General features: G+C 45.1%; 1 protein-coding gene across 1 annotated transcript; it reads right to left on the reverse strand.

Moving 5' to 3' along the window:
- Positions 1 to 469: 469 nt before the first annotated feature.
- On the reverse strand, positions 470 to 19,938 carry LOC139479728 (uncharacterized). Its single transcript, XM_071262583.1, has 15 exons — positions 19,794 to 19,938; positions 18,179 to 18,266; positions 17,081 to 17,175; positions 15,773 to 15,906; positions 12,155 to 12,253; positions 11,526 to 11,678; positions 10,778 to 10,936; positions 10,409 to 10,522; positions 9,962 to 10,090; positions 9,597 to 9,701; positions 6,692 to 6,850; positions 5,976 to 6,071; positions 1,840 to 2,437; positions 1,232 to 1,374; positions 470 to 630 (listed from the first exon to the last, which is right to left on the reverse strand). Exons 1-15 carry the CDS (start codon positions 19,870 to 19,872, stop codon positions 541 to 543), a joined length of 2,241 nt encoding a protein of 746 aa, XP_071118684.1. The 5' UTR covers positions 19,873 to 19,938; the 3' UTR covers positions 470 to 540.
- Positions 19,939 to 20,011: the final 73 nt, after the last annotated feature.

The following is a 20,011-nucleotide window of genomic DNA, read 5'->3' on the forward strand; positions in this document are numbered from 1 at the left end:
AATCTTCGAAGAAAGAGCATGCTCGATTGTACCTCAAAAAGTTGTCAAGAGAACCACCATAATTATATTTAATGTGTTACCTTTATACTCACTGTAAATTTGTTCTGGTTTAGGAATGTAATACTACTTTAAATGTAACTATCGTGAAAATATTGATTGTGATTTTGTTTCAAATATCAATTTTCCAAGATACATTAAGTTAATTCACAAGAGAAAAATGAGTATGAAATACAGACTTAACATTTTGTTATATCTATTAGTTCATTATTAGAGTGTTCGTTATAAACATACTTTACTGTATTTAATTTTCAAAAAGGGCTGAAATCACACTATGTCACTAGCAGATGTTTCAAGCCATCATTGTCGCTGGCAGATGTTTCAAGCCGTCATTGTCGCTGGCAGATGTTTCAAGCCGTCATTGTCGCTGGCAGATGTTCCAGGCCTATCATTCATCAACAGAACACACAAATAACAAAACCGGTTTTATTGACATACATATGGTACACCCCCAAATAATACAGGAATCTCTAGTCTTCAACTCTACCGGTAGCTACGGTTCTTTACATTGGACTCGGAGTAGAAGTGAACACCGATCTTCTGTTTCCTGGCCTCCCGCTCTAGACGTCGGCGCTGAAACACAAAAGTTGGTTGGTATCAGGGTTATCAAAACCTCATACAACAAAGGATCAGGGCCCCGTTCCACAAAGCGATCGTAGCCCTAAGGTGATTGTAACACCCATACTTTAACATTAGCTTACGACAGTCGTAGCGCTACGTTCGCTTTGTGGAACGGGGCCCAGAACACTGAAATCGGGCGAAGGCCCTGCAGCCTGAACTCATGTTAACCAACAACTCTGTCAACAACTGTAGAGCTGCAGAAAATCAGTTGTGGACAGTGCTATCAACAAGGTGACACATCGAAACCAGTACCACTTGATCTTAGCAGGATTTTAAATTAGTAATGGATAATGTCACCCATTGTGCCCCTGGGATCCCAAAAGGGGACACAGGGACATGTGAAACAGATAAACTTAGATACCATGACAGACCATTGACCTATTCTTCCCAGGAATCCCCACCCAAAGCTGATCTTGGTCTATCTGTTTCACTGTGCAGATGGAATGACCTTCACCTCAGTGGTGTGCACATATGACCTTGACCTCACAGTGAAGTGCACATGGTATGACCTTGACCTCACAGTAAAGGGGACATGCTATGGCTTTGATCTTACCTGTTTACTGTTCATTGGTTGCGGAGACTCCTCCTGAAGTTTTCGTTTCTTGGTTTGCTTTTTCTGTCCCCGTTTTCCAGGGTCCACCACGTCGACACAAGTCACTGCTGACGTCTCCTTCAGTTCGTAAAGACAGCCTTCCCCTTAACACAAGACACATCCTTAATATGTCATCTCAGCATTTCAGAGGACAAAACATCAGAGAGCAAGAACAGAGTGAGTGAACGAGTTTGGTTTTACACTGCTCTTAATTGTATCAGATAAAAATGTCAACTGATGCAGGCGTGTTCAATGGACATGGTAGTGACACAGATCATAATGAAGATGAATCGTAGATTCAACTCCTGGGAGCTAAGAGATGCACCTCCGCACACAACAAATTGATAGTTCATACTTAATGGCCCAGGATAACTTACAGAAGTTTTCTCCTGATTATCTTTGTAACTTTCATCTCCAAAACAACTACCTACCAGACATATCTTTGATGTCTAATGGATAGAAGGTTAACTTTCAAGATGCAAGCTGCAAATGTAACAAGCAAAGGATGTCATCAGTGGGATGGCATAACACTTTGGTACACCTGAAGACAACATCCAACCAGTACGTACCCGTCTGAGCCGGTTTCCTGCGATCAGTACTCGTCTGTGCTGGAAGAGCTGTGACAGTCCACTTCCCGCTGGCCACACTGTTGACTTCAGACCCTGCTGGCTCCTGCTCCACTTGCTTCTTCTCCAGCTTCCCAGATTCAGATTTCACATCTTTGGATTCCCCTCGATTTGCCAATGATCTCTGTGTCTTCTTCCTACCAGCTGCCCTCACATTGTCCTTGGCAGCATGAGAGGAGGACTTGTCCAGAACTGTACAAGATTCCTCACTTGATTGATTCTGTTCTCCTTTAGTCTCATCCACCGCCACATCTTCATCACTGTCCTCCCCAGCACTGTCTTCTCCAACACTGTCCTCCCCTTCACTGTCCTCCTCCTCTGCACCGCTCCCACCATCCTCCTGAATGTCCTGTACATCGTCCCCCCCGAATGTTGGCACCACACGGATCCTCTTCAGATCCTGCATCACCTTCGGCTGCTTCTTCCTACTGGCCTTCCCCTTGACCTCTGTGTCCCCTGACCCCTCTGTGTCCTTGACCAGTGTGTCCTTGACCTCTTGTGTAGGTGTTGGTGTGTCTGTTGTCTCAACTCTGCTGTGATCCTGGAACATGTATTGAGCGTCACATGATCACATTACACAAATGTAGAGTTTTCTATTTGTGCTAATTTAAACCTACACATGCTGTATGACAAACAAGAAAGAAAGAGCAAAAGTTGTAGAATTTTCCTATTCGGAATATTCTATAAGTAATACGTTACCACTGTTAAACCGAGGCTGTTGTCTCCCACAACTGCTCTTATAGCGAAATCTACCACAAAGATTCAATTACCTCATGCAGCACGTGCGTAGCCACCTGAGCTGCCACGTGACACCCTTCACTCTTGTCTCTTGCGAGAGCAAGTGCTCGAGGGACGGTCGAGCGGGCATCAGCCAAGTGGTAACGTATTACTTATAGAATATTGCGAATAGGAAAATTCTACGAATTACATTAAGTAATACGTTACCACTGTTTTACCGAGGCTGATTACCACAGTAGGCGGTGGGGAGCGCTACAACCCATACCTGACTGCTCGGACTGTATATCCCAAAGCAAGCCTACTTAAAGTATGCGTTAGGCGCGTGACCTAATTCCAGTATTTGTAAGCATGCATTGGAACATTGGAACACATGACGGACAATTAAATAAATAATTGTCAAAAATACAAATAAGGACAAAACACACAAAAAGACGCCTCACCTGTGGTGTGAGAGCGCTGTTTGCAGGACCCCCACTCCTGATACTCACAGCGGTGGGAACATTGGAGATGACCCAGATTGACCACCGTGCAAAGGTCTGAAGCCTGAGGAGTTTGGAACTGCGCTAGGCACACCCCTTAGATGACCGCTTGCGCCGTGATCAGCGGCCCAAGACGGTGCACACCCTCCACGTCTTCATCAGAAACCTTTCTGCGGTATTGATTGGCAAGTACCAAGTCAGAACGCCAGTAACAACCTCTCAATATTCTGTGAACAGAGATATTAGAGTGTAGGGCAAATGTTGCCGAGTTGGAGACGACCCCGTTCGGTGCAGTCTTGGGCTGATACAAGTAGCCCTAACAGCTGTTCCCAAAAGTAAACAGTCTGTTGCACCGCTAAGACTTTGGCAATCATCGCCTGAATCTTGTGCCACCGATCTGGGAGGACAAAGAGGCGATGGGTCACCGTGTCGAAACGACCTCCGATGAACTTCTGCAAGTTCTGCAAGGGGGTTAACTCTCTCTTGGGGAGATTGACAATCCACCCCAATTGCTCCAAGAGTCGAAGTGCGAAATGGAGTTGGCGTGACAGGGTGTCCGTCATTCGATTGACCACTAGCGAGTCGTCCAGGTACGCGAAGTACCTGATACCGCTTTTGTGGAGGAACCCCACAATAGGGGTGGTCAACAGCCAGGGAGCGGACGATAAGCCAGAATGGGAGTGCTACCCTTTCGTAGTGCCGGCCTTGAAAGACGAACCTGAGATACTTGTGATGGTCCGAATGAATCGGAACATGCAGATAAGCATCCTTCAGGTCGATCGATGCGAGCCAGTCAGCGGGCATGATCAGTGCTTACAGGTTCGCCAAGGTCAACATTCTGAACTTGGGCGGTTTGTGTAGGTAAAACTCGTTGAACGATTTCAGGTTATGAGTTCGGCACTGTCCTTCTTGGGAACGAGAAATATCCTGGAGTAAAACCCCGGTGTTATTTCTGGTAGGGCTAACTCCCGTACCGCCCTCTTCTCCACCAACCTGCCGATGGTATCGGCCAGGATGGGAAGATCAGCTTCTGAATAGAAACCTTCCAACGGGGCGACGGTGAGCAGCGGATCCGCCTTTAGATCTAGCCGATAGCTGTACCGGATCGTGTTGACCACCCGGGGGACGTCGAACACTTGTTCCAAATTCTCCCAGCAAGTCTAGAGTCTGGCTCCTACCGGGGAAGGAAAGGGAGGCCTGACAGGCTGCGGCAGGCGCAACTGTCCAGGGGCGAGTGAGAGTCACCTGGAGGAGCCCATGACGTCCTTAGACGGTTTGGGCTTCCCCCAGTGTCCCTTCTTCCCGCGAAAGGGCGGCAGATTGCCCTTACCGGCGCCCTCAGGGCGGGGCTTCTTCCCGGAGGAAGAAGGACCCGACCCTTTGGACCTACCGGCCGCAGCACCCAAGCGTCGATGCAAGGGCCCCACAAGATCAAGCGTGTGCCGAGAGGCCTCGTTGGACACAGCAGCCTGTTGTTCTTTGAGAACGCCAGGGATCTTGTTATTAAACAGGGTCAGTCCAGACCACGGCTGCGAAAGGAGGACCTCCTGGTTAGCAGCGTCCAACCCCGAGGCGGCAAGGTACGCTTGCTGTCTGAGGAAGTGGCACGTGCCGGAAAGAAAGGCCGAAGCCCCGACGACATACTCAAGCGAAGCATTTAAACCGATTAAACAGTTGTAAATGTGTTGGTCTCGGTCTGTGGGAGAACCTTTGACCAGACTGGCCGCTGCTGCCAAGTAGGTATCCCCGTGCAACGTGGGTCTCTGCGGTGGGACCGGCCTCGGGGAAGGCAAGGTCATGCACCGGGAATGAATCCTTTCTCTAGGGAAGGCTTAATACCACCCAACAAGGTTGAAGCAGGGACAGCCTTGTCAGACGACTCCTCGTAGACCTCGACGTAACCCGCAGAGCCGTGGATTCCCCGCGGTACAGGCAGGGGCTTGGGCATGTCCTCAAAGAGGTCATAAACCATGGCCATGCGGTCCTTAACCGATAGTGGAGCCAACGGTTCGGGGGAAGGACTGGTGACCACAGGAGCCCCCGTCGCACCGAAAGACCCCGCGTCCGAACCCCCGGCCACCGAAGAGGCCGGGGACGGAACAGCCAGCGGCCTATACTGGGAAAAGGCTGCCAGCTTGGAGTCAACAAGTGTCCTGTCAGACGAAGTGTCCATGTCAGACATTGTTTAAGCTCTAAACAAAGAACAAAACATGGTTACAACACAAGCGCCACAAATATTCACAATGAACATTTTCACAAGAAAATAAACGAGTAATGCGAATATAAAACATACACATATTTTACTGTTAGAGAAATAGGTGATGTAAAAATAAACAAGACGTAAGACGCAACGTGCAGACGAAACACCCCGTAAGTATGTAGAGAAAAGGGCGGGAAAAATATTTCCGAGCATAGTTAAAGCAAACGCCCTCAATAGATACAGTTTATATGCTTTTAATAAACAGTAATAAATATCACCAAAGGATGAAGAAACAGGAACGCTTCCGAGCAGTCTATGAACGTCTTGCTGAGGCAAGCGAAGAGACAAGAGTGAAGGGTGTCACATGGCAGCTCAGGTGGCTACGCACGTGCTGCATGAGGTAATTGAATCTCTGTGGTAGATTTCGCTATAAGAGCAGTTGTGGGAGACAACAGCCTCGGTATAACAGTGGTAACGTATTACTTAATGTAATAATATACTTTGTATGTTTTACTTCTTATTCTTCTGATAACAAATTGAAAACTCAAAGAAGACAATTTAAGTTGGAAGAAATTTAACATTTTTGAATGTAAGATTTTGTCAAGTCTGAAAGATTTTACTCCTATTTAACAAAGAACATTCACCAACAGCCTTGACCTTACCTGTGACTCTGGTGGCCGGACAAAGTATGGGATCTTGCCTCGCTGCCAGTCGTTGAGGATCATCTTGGACATGGTGCTGACATCTGGCTCTGCACCCTGCAACATCCGCAACATTTGACGAACTCAAACACAATGCAGGACAATATGATGTTCTGTGTGTCAGGTATACACATGGATTGTGTTCAAGATGAGATGTATGTGATGTTGATTGATGATTTCAACACATACAAAAGTTCAGCCTCTCATTACCGAGTAAGATGTACTACACAAAAGAAATTAAAGAACACCCATTTTTTACATATGATAACCCGGATCTTCACGGGTCATCTGGCCTTTGTATTAATGTCAGTTTGACATAAAGCAACCTGCAGGTATCTAAACATCTATAGGTTTGTTAGGACAGTAGTATTAGCCCACGCAATGAGTATGGTGCTAACAAATCCTTGAAACAAAATCTGGCTAACCAGGATTCCATCCCCACAATCATAGTTTTCTGGCGTGCCCAAGGGATGCAACTCTGAACAGCAAATTGCAGCTTCAGACAACTGGACCACCCGTGCCCCCTTGCCCAATGTAAAGGTATACTGCGGGCTAGTAGAATTCGGAGTTCCAGGCTTTTGAAAGGGTGTCAGTATTATATATTACTACTCCTGCTTGTAGAATCTCAAACCTTATTTCCTTCCCTGGTAAGTACACACAGATACCTAGGCACTGACCTTCAGCAGCCGTCCTGACTTGCGTGCTATCTGTTCGATGAAGTCCTCAGGCCCCGTCCAGCTGTCTATCTTGTACGTCTTGTTGATATACTCAGTCTTGACACGCTCCAAAATAGCACCAATGTAGTCCTCAGGATTCCGGATGTTCTCTACACGAACCTGGGGTGAAGAGGTCGTATCAAAACAGGGCAGGTGTTACTAGCTTCAGTCACACTAGGACAGGTGTAGGCACATAGCTTCAGTCAAACTAGGATAGGCGTAAGCACCTAGCTTCAGTCACACTAGGACAGGTGTAGGCACCCAGCTTCAGTCATACTAGGACAGGTGTGGGCACCTAGCTTCAGTCTCACTAGGACAGGTGTGGGCACCTAGCTTCAGTCTCACTAGGACAGGTGTAGGCACCTAGCTTCAGTCAAACTAGGATAGGCGTAAGCACCTAGCTTCAGTCTCACTAGGACAGGTGTAGGCACCCAGCTTCAGTCATACTAGGACAGGTGTGGGCACCTAGCTTCAGTCTCACTAGGACAGGTGTAGGCACCTAGCTTCAGTCATACTAGGACAGGTGTAGGCACCTAGCTTCAGTCTCACTAGGACAGGTGTAGGCACATAGCTTCAGTCATACTAGGACAGGTGTGGGCACCTAGCTTCAGTCACACTAGGACAGGTGTAGGCACCTAGCTTCAGTCTCACTAGGACAGGTGTAGGCACCTAGCTTCAGTCATACTAGGATAGGTGTAAGCACCCAGCTTCAGTCTCACTAGGACAGGTGTAGGCACCCAGCTTCAGTCATACTAGGACAGGCGTAGGCACCCAGCTTCAGTCTCACTAGGACAGGTGTAGGCACCTAGCTTCAGTCATACTAGGACAGGCATAGGCACCCAGCTTCAGTCTCACTAGGACAGGTGTAGGCACCCAGCTTCAGTCACACTAGGACAGGTGTAGGCACCTAGCTTCAGTCATACTAGGACAGGTGTAGGCACCGAGCTTCAGTCATACTAGGACAGGTGTAGGCACCGAGCTTAAGTCACACTAGGACAGGTGTAGCCACCTAGCTTCAGTCACACTAGGACAGGTGTAGGCACCTAGCTTCAGTCATATAGGATAGTTGTAGGCATCTAGCTTCAGTCACACTAGGACAGGTGTAGGCACATAGCTTCAGTCACACTAGGACAGGTGTAGGCACCCAGCTTCAGTCACACTAGGACAGGTGTAGGCACCTAGCTTCAGTCATACTAGGACAGGTGTAGGCACCCAGCTTCAGTCTCACTAGGACAGGTGTGGGCACCTAGCTTCAGTCATACTAGGACAGGTGTGGGCACCTAGCTTCAGTCACACTAGGACAGGTGTAGGCACCTAGCTTCAGTCTCACTAGGACAGGGGTAGGCACCTAGCTTCAGTCATACTAGGATAGGTGTAAGCACCCACGCTTCAGTCTCACTAGGACAGGTGTAGGCACCTAGCTTCAGTCATACTAGGACAGGCGTAGGCACCCAGCTTCAGTCTCACTAGGACAGGTGTAGGCACCTAGCTTCAGTCATACTAGGATAGGTGTAAGCACCCAGCTTCAGTCTCACTAGGACAGGTGTAGGCACCTAGCTTCAGTCATACTAGGACAGGCATGGGCACCCAGCTTCAGTCTCACTAGGACAGGTGTAGGCACCTAGCTTCAGTCATACTAGGACAGGTGAAGGCACCTAGCTTCAGTAATACTAGGACAGGTGTAGGCACCTAGCTTCAGTCACACTAGGACAGGTGTAGGCACCTAGCTTCAGTCATACTAGGACAGGTGTAGGCACATAGCTTCAGTCATACTAGGACAGGCGTAGGCACCCAGCTTCAGTCTCACTAGGACAGGTGTAGGCACATAGCTTCAGTCATACTAGGATAGGTGTAAGCACCCAGCTTCAGTCTCACTAGGACAGGTGTAGGCACCTAGCTTCAGTCATACTAGGACAGGCATGGGCACCCAGCTTCAGTCTCACTAGGACAGGTGTAGGCACCTAGCTTCAGTCATACTAGGACAGGTGAAGGCACCTAGCTTCAGTAATACTAGGACAGGTGTAGGCACCTAGCTTCAGTCACACTAGGACAGGTGTAGGCACCTAGCTTCAGTCATACTAGGACAGGTGTAGGCACATAGCTTCAGTCATACTAGGAGAGGTGTAGGCACCGAGCTTCAGTCACACTAGGACAGGTGTAGGCACCTAGCTTCAGTCACACTAGGACAGGTGTAGGCACCTAGCTTCAGTCATACTAGGATAGTTGTAGGCATCTAGCTTCAGTCATACTAGGATAGTTGTAGGCATCTAGCTTCAGTCACACTAGGACAGGTGTAGACACATAGCTTCAGTCACACTGGGACAGGTGTAGGCACCCAGCTTCAGTCACACTAGGACAGGCGTAGGCACATAGCTTCAGTCACACTAGGACAGGTGTAGGCACATAGCTTCAGTCACACAAGGACAGGTGTAGGCACCCAGCTTCAGTATCACTAGAACAGGTGTAGGCACCTAGCTGGAGTCTCCAATGCGTAATCAGGTTGAGAACATATACTTATGAACTCATATCAATTCGCAGAAATGTTTCCTATCTAGAACCATCTTGTTTTGTAATGCAACTGTGGTCAGCAGACATTTCACATTGCTCACTCACAGCCAAGCATGGCACAAGGCAGTATCATTTACATAGCCAGTATAAGAGGAAATAAGTTTGCATCATAAAAATATTCTATTCCCTTCAATCTACAATCTGGTCAAAATCGACCTGCTGTCTAATGGACTGGTTGACACTGGTTCAGAGCTATGCAAAGGAAGAGGTACAGTAGAGGGTATTAGATTACTTGACTGTCTCGTACTTCCTGCAGTTTTCATGGAGAATCATGATAATGCTGAATGCTGAAACTTACAACTCCCTTGAGTACAATCTCCGTCTGTGTGGCTCCGGTCGGGTACACCACACCAGGACAGTCCACCAGGAAGATCCTCTTCATCAACGTCACGTACTGCCACACCTGCAGCACAGCATTGTGGGTAATGTCACATCTTACAAGGCAAGGATAAACAGCTGTTGGAGTGGGGTGGGGGTGGGGGGATAGGGGGGGATGGGGGATATATGTAAATGTTCAGTGAAACACCATTGTGTTAAAATTTGATGTGTCAAACTTATGTTTGTCTCGAAGTAAAAGGTTGTTCCCTTCATCCGGTAAGTACTGGAGTTTTGACTGTAGTTTATCACAGGACCCGAATATGACACAATAGACGTAAGACTGACCTTGGTTTCTCCAGCAATGGGGGCGACCTTGCAGACTTTCTTTGCCTTCAAGGTGTTGATGATGGAGCTCTTCCCCACGTTAGGGTAGCCGATGAACCCTACACTGATCTGCTTCTTGTCAATGTGAAGCTGTAACACAAAGTCAAGGCTGTAACAGATGGATGAAGCTGTCTGTCTGTCTGTCTGCTGTATGATCGCAGTATGTAAATAATTAAGTCTTGGCCAGATAAACCAGTGGTTGATATTAGCACTGACAGGTAGAATGACAGTCAATCAACAAAGCCGCTGAGCCTGACAACCAGATCCACAGACTCTTACAACAAGCACAGGTTGCTGGGGAACTATAGGAACACGGAATCCCCACTGGGTATGTAAAAGTGTAACAGAAATATGAGGCTGTAACAGAGATATATCACTCCCTTACAGGAGTTGTCTCCCTTTACCTACCTTGCCAAACTGCCGGAGGAGGTTGATCAGAGCCCCCTTTCCGAAGGAGTTCGTGATGCTGGCATGGAACGCCATGGTCGGATGTTCTGCAGACAGAATGGCCACCCACTTTTGCTGTAAAATAACATAGAATCACACAATGTTTCCTTATATACAAGAACAGGACAATAACAAGCACACACATCTCCCAAATTCTGAGTTTTTAGTCAGACCTCCAACATCCGAGCAAACTGGTTATTTTAGGACAAAATCAGCAATGATACAGTGTTGTCCTATTCACTGTACAGGGTAATCTGACTTGGAGCAGGCCAACTTGTGGTTGACAGTCTAGAACAGCCCACAGTACCCAATGTTACCAGGAGTACTTACCGTCACCCAGATAGGCACCAGGTCAACTTTGTTCAAAACAAAGATCAGATTCTTGTGTGACTTTTCCTTCTTGAGATATTTCTCCACCTGGTAGCAGCGCGTGCCAAGAGGATCCCGGGCGTCCAGGACTTGAACCACCACGTCAGAGGAGTCGATCACCTGCAGCACGGAAGGAAGCATTACAGGACAGTGACGATACAATTTGTTTGTTTGTTTGTTTGTTTTGTCTGCTGCCACTGTCTGCTGCATCACACAGATCAAATCTGGGCCAGACAAACCAGTGGTCGATGTCATGAGCAATGTCATGTCCCACACTCACTGGTATCATTACCCACTATCAAGAGCATGACCACACAAATTAATCCAATTCGGGCACCATTGTAATGATGATAACAAATCTAGATCTTTTCCAAATCGGGATTCATAACGAGGAATCAATTTTGGGTTGTAATATCTCTGTCTAGTGTGCTTCAATTGGCCTCATTTACCATATCCCAGTCTTCGAAATAAGCGCCTTTCCTTGGCAGATAGATCTTGTTTCAGCCCATGGTTTCAAAACTTGCATGGGTCCTTATGGTCTGCAATACATTTACATGTCAATTTATTTGTCACAATAAGCAGCAGTTATTTAAATGAGGGCCTGAAGAGCTTTGTCAGGGCCTGCAGCTTCTAAAATCTGTACTTCCTGATGGTAGGCTGTCATTTTTTATATATTTCAAACACTGCTATGACCCCCTCCTCTCCATACCTTGTACAGTTCATTCCAGATTCTCTTGGACTGCCCTGCCTTGAAGACAATCTCTGGGGTCTCGTCCTTCACCCCGGTGTCCTCCTCCACTAGGTCATGGTCCTTGCTGATGTCGTACTGGCCTCCCAACGTCTCCGCCTGCTGCACCAGCGCCTACAACAAGTCAGCCAGCCATCAACACATTGTCATACTTCCCCCTCAACATCTCTGCCTGCTGTAATAGAATACCTTACTATTAAGATCCGGGGTAGAATAGGTCTTCAGCAACTCATGCTTGCCGTAAGAGGCAACTATGCTTGTCATAAGAGGTGATTAATCGGTGGTCAGCTCACTGACTTGGTAGATGCATGTCATTGTATCTAAACGGTGTAGATTGATGCTCATGATGTCAATCACTGGATTGTGTGGTCTAGACTGTTATTTATAAATCGCTGTCATATGGCTGGAGTGTGATGTTAAACAACAAACTAAACAACAAACTAAACAACAAACTAAACAAAAACAAAAAAAACATCCACCAATTGTTAGGTTCAGCAGATTGCTTGCATACTGCCTATCAACAATTGTACTGTTAGTTTGATTCACAAATTAATTCTTCATAATTAGTTGACCTGTCCATCTGCACTCACCGACATGTCTGCTACTTTCAGATTCGGACGTTTCCTCTGAGATTTCTTCCCAAATGTTGTCTCGAATGATTCTGTGTCAAGTAGATGAACTCTGGCATTCTGGAACAACAATGATTCAATGAATCAAGTATTTCTACCATCAGCATCTTACAACTGGCAAACAAGTTAAGCAACGACAAGATAGCTTCAAGGAATCACCTTCATGACTGATAAAAACATCAAAGTTATACCAGTTATTGTATTTGAAGTCATCAAATTGACATACAATCGAAATATGCAGAGTATGAACAGAAATATAAAATAACATGTTGGCTGATCTGAGATGATTTATTACCATTATTTGTCATAATATGCAGATTTCAGACTGGCTAGTTGCCATCATGTAGAAACACATACAAGTTGGCCAGCCTGAGGTGAGGTGAAAAGGGGTTTAAAGTCGTGTTCAAGATTATAGCTCTTATATATAGCGATGAGTGAGTGAGTGAGTGAGTTGGGTTTAACGTCGCTTTTAACAGTATTCCAGTTATATCGCGGGGTGTCAGCTTAATGTGGGAGGAAAGCCTGAAGTGATACAGGTCTCAGACGTTTACCACTTCAGTGAAACCCATGAGCACGGGTATTGTGCTGACAAACCTAGAAACATAATCGGGGCGAACAGGGATTTGAACCCACAATCATAGGTTTCTGGCGTGCCCAATAGACACAACTCTGCACAGCAAATCGCGGCGCCTTAGACGACTGGGCCACCCGTGCCCCCTACATATAGCGATGACCAACCTCAATGGACATCAAGACATCATAACGTTCCATATGATGCCATCTGCTCATCATATCATAATTGACATTTAACGTTACCATACCGAACCCACTAGCGGTCGTAAAGCAGAACTGATATTGTCACACAAACACATTTCACTGAAAACAGATCTCTGTACTTGTGAACATATAATGATACATTCATTAGAGGTGAGGTGAGGTGGGGTGAGGTGGGGTGAGGTGGGGTGAGGTGGGGTGGGGTGAGGTGAGGTGAGGTGGGGTGGGGTGAGGTGAGGTGAGGTGAGGTGAGGTGGGGTGAGGTGGGGTGAGGTGTGGTAAGGTGTCGTGAGGTGGGGTGGGGTGAGGTGAGGTGGGTAAGGTGAGGTGAGGTGAGGTGAGGTGAGGTGAGGTGAGGTGGGGTGGGGTGGGGTGGGGTGAGGTGAGGTGTTGTGAGGTGAGGCGAGGTGAGGTGGGGTGGGGTGGGGTGGGGTGGGGTGAGGTGAGGTGAGGTGGGGTGAGGTGGGGTAAGGTGAGGTGAGGTGAGGTGAGGTGAGGTGTTGTGAGGTGAGGTGAGGTGAAATGGGGTTTTACATCATGTTTAAGATTATTGCACTGTAAGAGCGACGTGCGTGGATGCTTGTACTAGTCTGGACTAATGCCCATTTGATAGTGCCAGCCCACTGAGATATCCTACTGCAGTTTAACATGAACACCCCACTCAGACACAGTATACAGACTCCGTGCTGACCGTGCTGACCGTGCTGACCATGCCAAGCGCCATACAGGTTAACAACATGTACCATCTTTTAACGTCTTTTGGTATGACGCGGCCAGGTATCAAGCCATTCTCCAGGCAGACGCTCCACCACCAGACCACGGAGGCGGTCGTGTCCCTAGAGGTGTGTGGACGGGATGTTACAAGCTGAATGTTCGGTCTCTTGGTGTACATGCCTACAGTACTGGTGAAACTACTGCAGGTAATTCTCAATGAGCATCATAGCATTAGCGCCTGCTGATTGGGTATTTCACACCAATTTAAGAATTAAAATTCATTGTCTTCCATGTTTTTAAAGCGCCCATAGCAACCTGATGTCGTTTCAAGGTATTGTCGCAAATAGTTGGAGACCGCGTCATCCATCAAACATGTCATGACAAGGCATTGGCGCAAATAGTTGAAGACCACGTCATCCATCGTACATGTCATGACAAGGCATTGGCGCAAATAGTTGAAGACCACGTCATCCATCATACATGTTATGACAAGGCATTGGCGCAAATAGTTGAAGACCACGTCATCCATCGTACATGTCATGACAAGGCATTGGCGCAAATAGTTGAAGACCACGTCATCCATCAAACATGTCATGACAAGGCATTGGCGCAAATAGTTGAAGACCACGTCATCCATCATACATGTCATGACAAGGCATTGGTGCAAATAGTTGAAGACCACGTCATCCATCGTACATGTCATGACAAGGCATTGGCGCAAATAGTTGAAGACCACGTCATCCATCAAACATGTCATGACAAGGCATTGGCGCAAATAGTTGAAGACCACGTCATCCATCATACATGTCATGACAAGGCATTGGCGCAAATAGTTGAAGACCACGTCATCCATCGTACATGTCATGACAAGGCATTGGCGCAAATAGTTGAAGACCACGTCATCCATCGTACATGTCATGACAAGGCATTGGTGCAAATAGTTGAAGACCATGTCATCCATCGTACATGTCATGACAGGGCATTGGTGCAAATAGTTGAAGACCACGTCATCCATCAAACATGTCATGACAAGGCATTGGCGCAAATAGTTGAAGACCACGTCATCCATCGTACATGTCATGACAAGGCATTGGTGCAAATAGTTGAAGACCACGTCCTCCATCGTACATGTCATGACAAGGCATTGGTGCAAATAGTTGAAGACCACGTCATCCATCGTACATGTCATGACAAGGCATTGGTGCAAATAGTTGAAGACCACGTCATCCATCGTACATGTCATGACAAGGCATTGGCGCAAATAGTTGAAGACCACGTCATCCATCAAACATGTCATGACAAGGCATTGGCGCAAATAGTTGAAGACCACGTCATCCATCGTACATGTCATGACAAGGCATTGGCGCAAATAGTTGAAGACCACGTCATCCATCGTACATGTCATGACAAGGCATTGGCGCAAATAGTTGAAGACCACGTCATCCATCAAACATGTCATGACAAGGCATTGGCGCAAATAGTTGAAGACCACGTCATCCATCATACATGTCATGACAAGGCATTGGCGCAAATAGTTGAAGACCACGTCATCCATCATACATGTTATGACAAGGCATAATATTGGCATTGTTCCAACCATAGACTCACTGGGATGATGCAGTTTACATACATACATACATACCAATATTATTGTACTCTTCTTGATGAAATATCAGTATTATGAAAAAAAACGCACTCAGATTTATTCATTTTCTGTTCCCATCAAATAATGTTGATCGTTTCTCACCAAGGCTTGGCACAAAATTAAATCAGGAAAGAATCCACAAGTCCTCATAGTTCACATATACCACTCAAAACAAGTTAAAGAATACCCACACAGGCAGGCTGTTTAGAATACCCACACAGGCAGGCTGTTTAGAATACCCACAACTGACAGGCTGTTTAGAATACCCACAACTGGCAGGCTGTTTAGAATACCCACAACTGACAGGCTGTTTAGAATACCCACAACTGACAGGCTGTTTCATAGTCATGTGAAAACATTGGGTGTTCCTTAACTTCTTTTGAGTAGTATATTATTCTCTTATTATCCGATACTTGAGTCTGATGATGTAATCAGATGAAACTGACCTTTGCAACCTCATTCAGCAATGTGATTGGTAGCTTTGTCTGCTGCATGACGACCTTGTATGGATCACGCTTCACCTTGCCCATTTCATCTTGAAATGTCTGAAGGGCTGTCTGTGTCACAACTCGTGTGTTTCCTAGAAAGAAGAACATCCTGTGTTCAAGCATACAAGCCAGCCAGCCATCAACACATTATCATACTTGCCCCTCTGTCTGCTGCAATAGAATACCTAACCCATCAAGATCTCGGGTAGAATAGGTTTTCAGCAACCCATGCTTGCCGTCAGAGGCAACAATGCTTGTCGTAAGAGGCGACAAATGGGATTGGTTGTCAGGCTCTCTGACTAGGTTGATGCATGTCATCGTGTCCCAATTGCATGGATCAATGCTCATGTTTTCAATCACTTGATTGTCTGGTACAGACTTGATTATTTACAGACCGCAGTCATATAGCTGGAATATTGCCGAGTGCGGCATTAAACAACAAACAAACAAACCATATCAATACAGGAGCCAAAAGTTTGTAAAATAGATTAATATATGTAAAATAAGGACATTATTTCACTCCTATGATGTCATTCAGTCCAGAACCTGTAACCAGGGTATGCATTAGTTTCCAATGTACACCGGCCAGGAGGCCGTGTTAATAAAACATGTTGCAAACACTCATACTAACCCTACCTTATGGAGACCGTAATTGGCAATAGGACTCAAAATAGTTTTGAGATTATAAATCTAAACAATGGCGAAGCTGATACATTTCTTGGTACTTTTGTCTGAGGCTTGTTGTGGTTCTTTGACTATCACATGCATAGATAAAAACGTATGTATATGCTTTGTTTGGTTTGTTTGTTTCTCCAATGTTTAACCACCTGATCCCGTTAGTCGCCTCTTACAACAAGCATGGGTTGCTGAAGACCTATTCTACCCCGGATCTTACTGGGTCGTATGTATATGCATATCATCAGTCATGATCAGTGTACAGCAAAAAGCAGTTTCCGATAAACTACGAAAAGAAAACAAAATGACAAAATACTTTGACATTAAATAACGCCTTAACAGACTTGATTCGTTGAAAATGCTAGAAATAATTGAGTATTGAGTACAATTTTCAATAAGGTAGTCGGGCCAGATGGAAATGTAACCAGCCCAATCTAAAAGTCACCAGCATTTGGCTAGCAGGCAGGCAGCAGTCTGAAAAAACATGCAGTGCGCTTGTACCAACTTCAATATAGGTGGTATCTTGAAAGTGAACAAGGAGTGGTGCTTAACATTTTTCTAGCTGCATATAAAATTGAAAATTTCTCTCACCAAACCAGCGTCTGTTGGGTTCCACTCGAGCGACAGTCCCAGAGGCCAGGGTTGACTGGTACGGGGCCGGGGATAGTATTTTCCCTTTCCTGTCTCTGCAAAGTCATGTTACCATGGTTACAGTAGGGAAAATTTGACCTTGTACCAAGAAACAGACACATATATAGAGACACATGAGAAATGTCATGCTCATTTTATGAAACTATTGTCTGATAGGCCGATAGACATGATAGAGTGTCATGTCTTTATTGTGGCGTCACATCTGCTTTGCTCTCTATACTATCTTTGCCACCAGTCATACAGACTGTGCAAGGCGGCCTACTGCCATGTATGGAGTTTTAATCATAACCAAGTCTGGGCTATATTTTAAGAACTTGATTTAAAGTGCATCTGGGGCATTTTGACATAAAACCCAGTTTCACCAAACAAAACCAGATTGTACATTGGTCCCATAAATTTATCAAAGTTGAAACATAGACATGATAGACGCATAAACTAGTTTAAATATATATGATTGTATTGCTGTAAATATAACTGAAGAATGTGCACATAATCTTGAAGTACCCACAATTTGATGATGTAAAGCCCAAGAAAGCAGTGTTGACAGTGTAGACATTTTGTCAATAGTACTGCAAGGTATACAATATCAGCGTTACATATGTTCTTTGCATGGGTCGCTTTTTATCTAGCTTATTTTGGAAATAGATGGATAGTCTCTCAGGGATACAAATTAACCAAGAATGTCAACTAGCCCCGGATAGTAATAACCTATATCAAAACCCTCCAAAATGTCTGAAATTCTACCAGCCCATAGGATATCTTTATCATGTTTATCATTAACAATACTGGTCCAGATAGTGAACTAGTTAAAAAATTTAAGATAGTGAATACCAATGCAACCCCAAACATACAAGATGCAAATTATCAACTGTTACATTTTTTAAATATTTTTTTATTATTATTATTCCTTAAAAAAAATGTTATTTATTCTACATTAGTGCAGAGCCATATGAGGTTAAATTTCACACACAGAATTAACTGAATCAACATTTCTTCCAAGTTATTTGCTGGTGAAATCATTTTGACTTTAATGTATACCTCTTAGCCTTGAAGTTTTTGTACATGAGCAAACGCTTGATGGTAGTTTTATCTCTCATGTTGTGTCCGCCCTGGCCTTTCACCCGATCTGAAAAATCAAATAATCATTGTTACATCATTTACAATCTACCCTTGGTACAATTTGACATACCGTATTCGACGTAATAAGCGCCCTGGGTGCTCTCAAAATTAGAACTAGGGGGCCCTTATAAGAATATTATTTTGGTGAAAAAAAAAAACAGAGTTGAAAGATAAATTTCATGGTTTATGCTGACAGCCTGAAATGTATATGTACGACAGATATATTTTTCCAGAATTTAATTGCCCATAATTAAAGGTGCATATAACACACGAATGCGTATTATACGTGAATAAATAAGACTTGTGTACATTGATCAATCGGAAGGGGTGCTAATTGGGATTGATCACTAGCCAATATCTTAGCAAATGTCGCCGTGGACGCTTATTAGAGCGGGACGCTTATTACGTCAAATATGGTACTGCAATGTGAGATGCAATAAATGTTACAGACGTGGTTGGAATAATGAATGATGATGGTTGAGCTGATGGAGCCTGCAAAATCAATATCAGACTATTGTAAAATGTTATGCAGGCCTGGAACCAAGCTGTGTGTCAGTGACCAGTGGATGTCAGATAGAAATACCATTGCAACATAAAGCTATGTGTCAGTGACCAGTGGATGTCAGATAGAAATACCATTGCAACATATAGCTATGTGTCAGTGACCAGTGGATGTCAGATAGAAATACCATTGCAACATATAGCTATGTGTCAGTGACCTGTGGATGTCAGATAGAAATACCATTGCAACATATAGCTATACATGTGTCAGTGACCAGTGGATGTCAGATAGAAATACCATTGCAACATATAGCTATACATGTGTCAGTGACCAGTGGATGTCAGATAGAAATACCATTGCAACATATAGCTATGTGTCAGTGACCAGTGGATGTCAGATAGAAATAGCACATATCCCAATTGGATATTTTGTATCCATCTCTTGAGACCTACAGCAGGTACTAGGGTAGGGTCAGGTAATAGGGGGGTAGGTAATAAATTTGGACTCTTCACAGCCCTAATAGTGATCAAGAACCTCCTTAGAGATCATTAGGTACCCTCACAACCTTGAGATTGGGAACCCTCTGCTAATCAAACATTGCTTTACAATACTTAGGCAGGACAAGGCACCCCTTTACAATCATTAGGGTTAGTTTGATATGTGCTATCTCTTTTAAAGATGTAATCTCATGAAAATATTACAATGTGTATGAAGTGTCGAGTTGCTGATCATTTGGTAAACGGGCACTTATTATTTAGTTGGACAGTGGTCCCGTGATAGAGAGTTGGTTAACTCATTAGCCTATCTTCGCATCAAGCTGGAAACGCGATTTCGATCCTCCGCTCTGCGCGAATGGAAAAACAGGCACCCGAAATCCGAAAAGTACCCCCGGTAAAGTGTGATGGTAAAGCATTTTTTATGTACGGTTTTCCGAGTGAACGAGTTGACTTGTGTTCGATTCCATATTACCATGTGTGACTGTGTCACAGAATCCGGCCAGGTTGTTTTCTTAAAAATGTATCAAAGTATTACCTGGGTTCATACTGTGTTGTCCCTTTTTCATCCCGTCTTTGGGGGCTGCTTTCTGTTGAATTTTACGTGTCTTAGCCATAGCTGTTTAAAGGAATCAAAGATATATTGCAGACTAAATGTTTTGCAACACGCAGGGATCCAACGTGATCGGAAGCGGAAGTTAGAGAAAGACAGACAAGGAGAGAAATATCTCTGTATTTTCATTCGTCGAAAAGACT

This window comes from Haliotis cracherodii, unplaced genomic scaffold, assembly GCF_022045235.1.
Source record: "Haliotis cracherodii isolate W230 unplaced genomic scaffold, xgHalCrac1.p SCAF_4, whole genome shotgun sequence".
Lineage (NCBI taxonomy): Eukaryota > Metazoa > Mollusca > Gastropoda > Lepetellida > Haliotidae > Haliotis > Haliotis cracherodii.